General features: G+C 45.8%; 1 protein-coding gene across 4 annotated transcripts in view; it reads left to right on the top strand.

Moving 5' to 3' along the window:
* Positions 1–1,425: 1,425 nt before the first annotated feature.
* Positions 1,426–7,381, top strand: part of FMR1 (fragile X messenger ribonucleoprotein 1) — a 31,279-nt gene continuing 25,323 nt past the window's right edge. For all 4 annotated transcript variants that reach the window (XM_021547879.4, XM_085570966.1, XM_021547878.4 and 1 more), the window contains exon 1: positions 1,426–1,532. In XM_021547879.4, coding sequence (XP_021403554.1) covers positions 1,482–1,532 — 51 coding nt within the window. In that variant the 5' untranslated portion in view covers positions 1,426–1,481. The remainder of the gene's footprint in view (positions 1,533–7,381) is intronic.

Below are 7,381 nucleotides of genomic sequence, written 5' to 3'. Positions count from 1 at the left end.
ATCCCTTCAGCTCAGCTCATCTGGTGCCAGACCCCTCGGGGGGTGTTCAGACCTTCAGCAGAACCACCCCTGCAGGAGCAGGACCATTCCTAAAGCAGAGTTACAATTCACAGAATGTCCTCAGCTGGAAGGGACTCATAAGGATCATAAAAGTCCTGGCCGCACAGGACAGCCCCGTGGCTAAACACTGTACAAACACTTCTTGAACTTTGCAACCTTAGGGCTGTGACCACTGCCCTGGAGAGCCTGTTCGGCGCTCAACCTTCCTCTGGGTGCAGAACCTGTTCTGATATCCAACCCGAACTCCCTGGTGCAGCCTCAGGGCAGTCCCTCGGATCCTGTCACGGGTCACTACGGAAAGCAGTGTCTGTGTCCCGCCAGCAAGATGCAGACTGCGATGGGGTCTCCCCGCAGTCTCCTCATGGCTAAGTGCCCTCAGCACACGGCTTCCCTTCAATGGCCTTCCCCATCCTCGCGGCCTCCTCTGGACAGGAGCTTCAGCTCTTTCTTATACTGTGGTGCCCAAACCTGCACAAAGGACTCAGGGTGTGTGTTCAATTCACACTCGTTGTTAACTCCTGGCTACGGCCAGGCAGGCAGAGACCCTGCACGGCTGAGCCTCAGGGAGCGGCCCCGAACCCCGCGGGCGCTGTCGCCATGTCCCACTCCATCCCAGCAGCCCCCGCGCTGCCCGGACCGTCATTCCCTTCGCCTCGCCCCGGGCCCTGCGCGGCCATCGCTCCCGGGGCCGTTACTCGGCGCCGTTTGGGGCCTCAGCAGCGGCCCGGCTGAGGGCGGCCCCGGGCCGAGGCGGGCACACGGACGCGGGGACGCGGGCGCACCCGAACAAGCACACCGTCCCCCCCGCCGTACGGGCCCGGCTGAGGCTGCCGCGCGCCCCGGCCAGCGCCGGTCAGGCCGCGCGATCTGATTGGCCGGCGGTGCCGGTCACTCAGGCGCGCGGCGCGGAACCGCGCGAGCCGATTGGCCGCCGGGGCGGTCGCTCCGGCGCGCGGCGGACGGGGAGGCGGGACCTCGGCCCCGCAACCGCCGGGTCCGCGCGCGCCCCGCGCCACTGCGGCTGCGCGCGCGCGCGGGGCCGTTACAGAGGCGGCGGCGGCGGCGGCGGGTGGGCGAGCGAGCGGCGCGCGCCGGCCCCGGACCGCTCCCGCCCCCGCCCCGCCCCTCCCGCCGTCACGTGACGCGGGCCCCGAGCGCTCGCGTGCCAACCGGGCGCCCTGCGCGCGCCGCCCGCCGCCGTTTCGGTTTCATTTCCGGCGGCCCCGGGCCCGGAGCGGCGGCGCCGAGCGGAGCCACCGGCGCTGCCCCCCGCTCCCGCCCAGCGTGGCCACACCCCCGGGCTCGGCGTGAGCCGAGCGCCCCCGCCCCGCACACACACACCGCTCCTCCCCCGCCTGCGCCGGCACAGAGAAAGGGAAGGGAGGCGGCGCCGGGCCCGGGTCTCCCGCACCGCGCACAACATGGAGGAGCTGGTGGTGGAGGTGCGGGGCTCCAACGGGGCCTTCTACAAGGTACCGGGTGCTCGCGGCCGCGCCGGGCCCCAGGGGAGGGAGCGGGCACGGCGGCGGGAGGAGGAGGCGGCGGCGGCTCCTCCTCCCCGCGCTGAGGGAGAGCGGAGGCCCCGGGGCAGGAGGGAGGAGGGAGCGCCGGGCAGGGCTGGAGGCCGCGGCGGGTCCCTGGCGGTGGCCGCGGGGAGCGAGCCGGGGCCGCCGGGGCCCAGCGGACTCGAGGCCCGGCGGGGAGGAGAGCGGGGAGGCCTCGGGCCTTCCCCCTTTGTGGGAAGGGGCGCCCGGGGCCGCCTTGTCCCGGCGCTGAGCGAGGATCAGCGCCGGGATGGGGCATTAATGGCTAAATCCTCAGCTTTTGTCGCTACTTAAGGAAAGTCTCTCTCGCCGCCCGGGTTTCCAGGAGAGCTGCACTGCATGAGCACGGCCTGCAAGGCGGGGAGAAGGGGGGCCCTCGTTCATGCACATTCCTGATGAAATGCTGTGGTGGATTCTTGCTGCTAATGCCATGGCAGGGGAAGCTGCCTGGTGATACCAAAGACAGCGTTGCTTGGCCATATGTATCTGTGCTGAGTTCCTAAATGCATACAGATATCGAATGAACTTCTTCTTACTGAAATTACTTAGTGGCATTGCATGTTTGTTTCCAAGCCCTTGTGCTTAATAAAGCCATCCCTGAGCCTTAAACATATGAGCACTGAATATGTTTTATTAATACTGTGTAGTATTGTGTGGCTTTGCATGAGTGGGGTTGTATTAATCGGCTTATTGATAGGGTATAACTCGGTAGTTTTACAGAAAATAAAATTCGTGTATGGTTGGTTTGGGCCTACTCTCATTGACTTGTTATCAACATAGCAGGAACAGCCATGAATCAGATCCTGCAAGTCTCCCATGGTTTAAATGATCCTAGGACTTTAAAAACTGGGCCTAGTTATTGTGCGACATCCAATATTTATGTTAGCAATGAAGGACTGGGTAGAGTTTCACACTCACGTGTTCCTGTGGTGAGCTAGGTAGATATCCAAATGATAGAGTTCCAACACCTCCGAGTTTTTAGAAGAAAAAAAGATCTCTTAAAAGCTTATTTTTAAAATACATGTGCTAGTATGCTATTCTGAAATTTTTTTTTTTTCAAAAAGTATGTATGTGATACAAATGAGTGGTAAACAAGCATCCTGTGGGCTCGCAGTGCTGTAGTCAAACTTCTAGATCTGCATATTGCTTCCTGGAATTAAATAACCTAGCACTTTTTAAAATCAGTTTTATGTTTTTAAAGGTACAGTATTTGGTCAGAAAGAAGCAGAAGGAGCACAGTAGAACTTTTAATGAGGCTTTCATCAAATTATAGTAGTTACCCAATGATGTGAAAGAGATGGTAGTAATAATGACATGGTACATTATTTAGTGAGAAATATTATTGAATAAACCTGGGAGAATTGAAAGCTTCTGAAACTTTTATTGTTTATGTTCAAGTTTGACACCATGGGGCCCTGTACCCCTTGTATGTAGGTGAAAGCTTAATTTGAGCATATATATATGGAAGCTTATTCATGATTTAGTGTACCTAGGTTCTACCACAGACATTGCCCCAAGCAGTGTGGTTATGTTTGTCCTTTAACTTTTAGAAATTTTGACTGGATTTTTTTTTTTTTGTTTCTTCTTTATCACTAACCAAACAGCTTTGATTAAATTGTCTAAATGGGAAAATGGGCATATGGATTTATCTGTCTTCACCTGAATTACCTCTTGAGATGGAGCATCATACTTAAAATTAATGAAACATATATTTTTTAAAAAAGAATAAAAAAGTGGGAGTTGTTTTACACTCTCATGCAGTAGTGTTCAGTATAAACCAGCAATTTTCGTCTAGTTTTTCCTTAGTCTGAATTACTTGAATTCTAATTACAGATTTTTCTTTCACTGATGTCTGAGTATCACTCTGTTATAAAGCAATATATCTATTTTTTTTTTTTTGTGAGTTTTATGCCCATCTTATAGATTGGCAATTCGGTTGTAAAAATGAATGTTGACCCAGCATAACAAGAAGTGTGCAGTGATGTCAAGTGTGAACTTAATTACAGGATGATTTTATTTTTTCATTTTAAAAGTTTCTTTAAGCAGCCTCCTGAGAAGTGATTTACAGCAGTAATGTTTCAAACAAACCGCAAGCAAAACAATTATTTTATTCAATCTCATTACTTACTGATAACTGGTGAAGATTTCTTTGGCTTTGAATAATTCTGAATTAATGAGAATATGTAAATTCTTTTGAAAAATACACCTCTCCTGTTACTAAGACATGGAAGGGGCAGGAGTATGAGGCTGCTGTAGTCAGGATGGGATAAAGTGGCTCAAGTAGGCACCTAATTGTGGCTTCAGCTTTCCATATCCTCCTTGTAGGCCTCTCTGAGGACCTGAGCTTTTAGTGTACCCACCAGCATCTGGATCTTGCCAGTGCAAAACTGCCCACCTAAGCCCTGCTGAAAGTAACAAACCAGTGTTTTCTGAGATATATCCAGAGGATTCATGTCCCACACAAAACATAGGAGATGGTTTGAGGATGCCTTCATATTCACCTGTAAGATTTGAATTCAAATTTCATCCTGGTCAGGTGTAATGGAGTGTGTTGATGTGACTGCTGTAGTGCAGACCGGTTCTTTCTGAATGGAATCAAAATACTGCTTAGTGCATACTTTGTACTTTCATGATTTTTTTTTTTTCCTCCTTGCCTAAGATGAATTATTCCACGGAAAGCACAGTACAGTAAATGGGCATGATTCAGGGATAATTGACAATCTGGTACCTAGAGATGCTTAGTCATGACTTGCTATGTGGTTGGGCCCAGAATCCTCTGAAAGAAAATGTTAGATTTCCTTATTTTATGAAGACTGGTCCAACAACTACCAGGACTGTGAATCCAAGGGGAGGAAACTGATTTTTTTGCAGCTCACAGCCAGGTTACTAGATCTTGAAGGTGTGCAGTGTTAGGATGTATCTTCTCATGTCTTTTCTTGTATAGGAGTAGTAAATTGGGTTTTGAAGTTCTTATTCACAGAAGACTAATAGCCAGCCTTTGCCTAATCTTTTTGGGATTAGCTTTAGATATTTCCCTCTAGAAGGGGACATGCTGGATGCCTTTCCAACATGGGATTGATTTTTCTTTTTGAGTTTGGGAGTGGTTCTCTGTGTCCTCTGCTAAAGATGGAGAGCATCCTGTTTGAGGCAGTCAGTTATGTGATAGTGTTTGTTGTTAATATCTCTATGTTGTCTCTAACCCAATTTTTGCCACTTCTTGCTCTATAACCTTGTGAAAATCTTCCACTTCTTATCACAGTAGTTTCAGCGCCTTGCTGTTGTTTGCTTGGTTTTATAGATAACCTCATTGAAGCTGCAGCTGATAAAATAATTCATCTTTCTTACTACTTTATTACTCCGGGTCTCACTATTAGCAGCTGTTCCTGTGGCCCTCTGTATCCTTTTTTTTCTTTCACTGTTCCATATAGACACCCTCAGCCAATATCTCCAGTGTCTGTACATTCATGAGCCTGTCTGCTCAGTCCTTCTGAGGATGACCGCCTGTACACTTTTCCCTTGTCTGGTGACCATTTCTGTGACTATTTTTCTTCTCCCTATTCTGTTCCTCTGTATGTCCAGCCTTTCTCAGACTTGATTATACACCGAGTTCCCTTTTGACATTCTCCTTCCAACAGGTATGAAATGTTACAGAACGGTTACACTAACAGTAGATGCACGTTTTTTATCAACATAGCCTTTTTTATGTTAAAAAGCCTATTTCCCTACTTTCCCTTCTTACAGTTAATTATCCTCCTTTATTAAAATGGTTGACAATGCTCACATCTGATGATGTGAGCAGACTTTAAAAAAGCAAAATTTCATGGCAGCTGAAGCCTTTATTTTTTCCTTTGAAGTGTTCGTCATTCCATTTAACATAAAAATAAAAATATGCTGGTGTTTACAGTAATTCTTATTTTTAAAAAAATAATTTGTAAAATTTAGACCATATATTCAGCATATAGCCATTCTTGGAATATGAATGCTTTTTTGTTTGAGAAATGCCATGCTGTAAACTTTTTTACTTAATTGTATCTGAAGCATGGAGAGAAATGAAATGGTTTATGTGACTCACAGTCAAATTTGGTGTAGAAAACTTACCACGTTTGATTTTTTTTTTTTCCACATTAGAGAAGAAGAATCAACCTTTGCCATTATAAAATGTGCCACTGTTCACAATTATTGTGTACTCTTTTTTGGCGTTTCTGCTGTTAGCAATAATGGTATGTCAGCTGCTTCAGTCTTTTACTCATTTTGCTTCTGTCCAGTTTCACTTTGTTTCTAAGGCATTTCATCTTTGTGACCAAATTCATCAGAGCAACTGTTCTGTCCCGTCATGGGGGTGCATTTTAAACTCATATATCTGCACCATTATGTTTGAATTTTCATGCCTACTTACCCTCTTTATCTAAAAAAGGCTGATGAATTATTATTGTATTTCTTGTGATACACTGTGTGAGATCAGAGCCTCTTCTCTGCCTTTACTGACATCTGGGGCTGTCTTGTCCTGTGTCTGTGAATTTGGTTTAGGTGTTAAAGGTTTCATTTCTTTTTAGCATTGTGTGTAATTTAATAAGTATTACAAAAACAAGACTACCAAACAGTTTGGATAAGTATTAATTTTGGTTTTCCAAAGGCATTGCTGCTTAAATATTAGATTTTTTAAGGAAAACTTAGAAATGTTTCAGACTTTTTCTGTTTGTACTTGGAAATGTACAAATTGAAATATATAGTGCTGAAGAGTCCAAATACATTTTTGTGCTACAGATCTGTTTAAATATTTATATTAGAGGAAAATTGACATGATGCTATGTCCTGACAATGGTAAACTGATGTGATAAGTATCTGACATTTTTCTGTGTCACAAGAAACTGAAAAACAAGGAAAACTCAGTTTCTCTGGATAGATAGGATTGGGCAGCCAATTGTTAAGGACTGTATTAATAGTCATTAATATATTTTGCATGGTGGTTTTTAAGCATAAAGATCACAGAGAGGTTTTCAGATGTGTTTCATCTATTGCATATTTGAAATTAGATATTTGACAAGGTGTTGTTAACTTTGTAATTAATTATAAATTTATTCCATTGAACTTTTGTAATTTTGCAAGACTATTATAAGACAAACCACAGTGTTATGACATCAATGTTTTTGGCCAGACTGAAGTGAAAACTAGGTATTCATCTGTTTCTGTGGTTGACTCTTCTGAATTTGGTGTAAGCTAAAGAAATTCAGATTTGTGGTTTTCTCTGGCAGCGTCTGTATTGATGCTACCTGTGTTAGGTCAGCAGTTTAACTCATGTTCCTGGTTCAGGTTCCCTCTGATTTCTGGATTGTGACCAAAGCAGTGTGCAAGAACTGTTTAAGGAGAGCTGAAACAGGACAGTGTAGTTCATTCCTCTTTCAGCTAGCTATGTCTCTCAAGTTTTACTGTTTCCAGATAATACAATTGCTAAACTATTTGAAGGTCCAGGCTAGTCTTCAGCTTAACATAAGATTTATTTGGTGCACATCCTGGTTTACTTATTAATGGTAGTTTTTTGCATTATTACCTTTAATGAGATATATTGCTGTAGTCCCTAGGATTGTGCTCAAGGTGAGTTGGCTGTTAGGAGCTCTCTTCTGTTTCTCTCAGTATGAGATGTAGTCTTTCTCTTTGCTGCTGTACTTGTGAATTTTTCTGCCATTTTCTGTCACTTTTTAGAGTGCTGATTGGGGCACCTTTCGGTGTTTTCATCACCACAGAGGTGATGACTTCTCCCGAAGTATCTTTTGTACAAG

The sequence above is a fragment of the Lonchura striata genome, chromosome 4A, assembly GCF_050655825.1.
Source record: "Lonchura striata isolate lonStrDom1 chromosome 4A, ASM5065582v1, whole genome shotgun sequence".
Classification (NCBI taxonomy): domain Eukaryota; kingdom Metazoa; phylum Chordata; class Aves; order Passeriformes; family Estrildidae; genus Lonchura; species Lonchura striata.
This window is presented reverse-complemented; position numbering and strand designations above follow the sequence as displayed.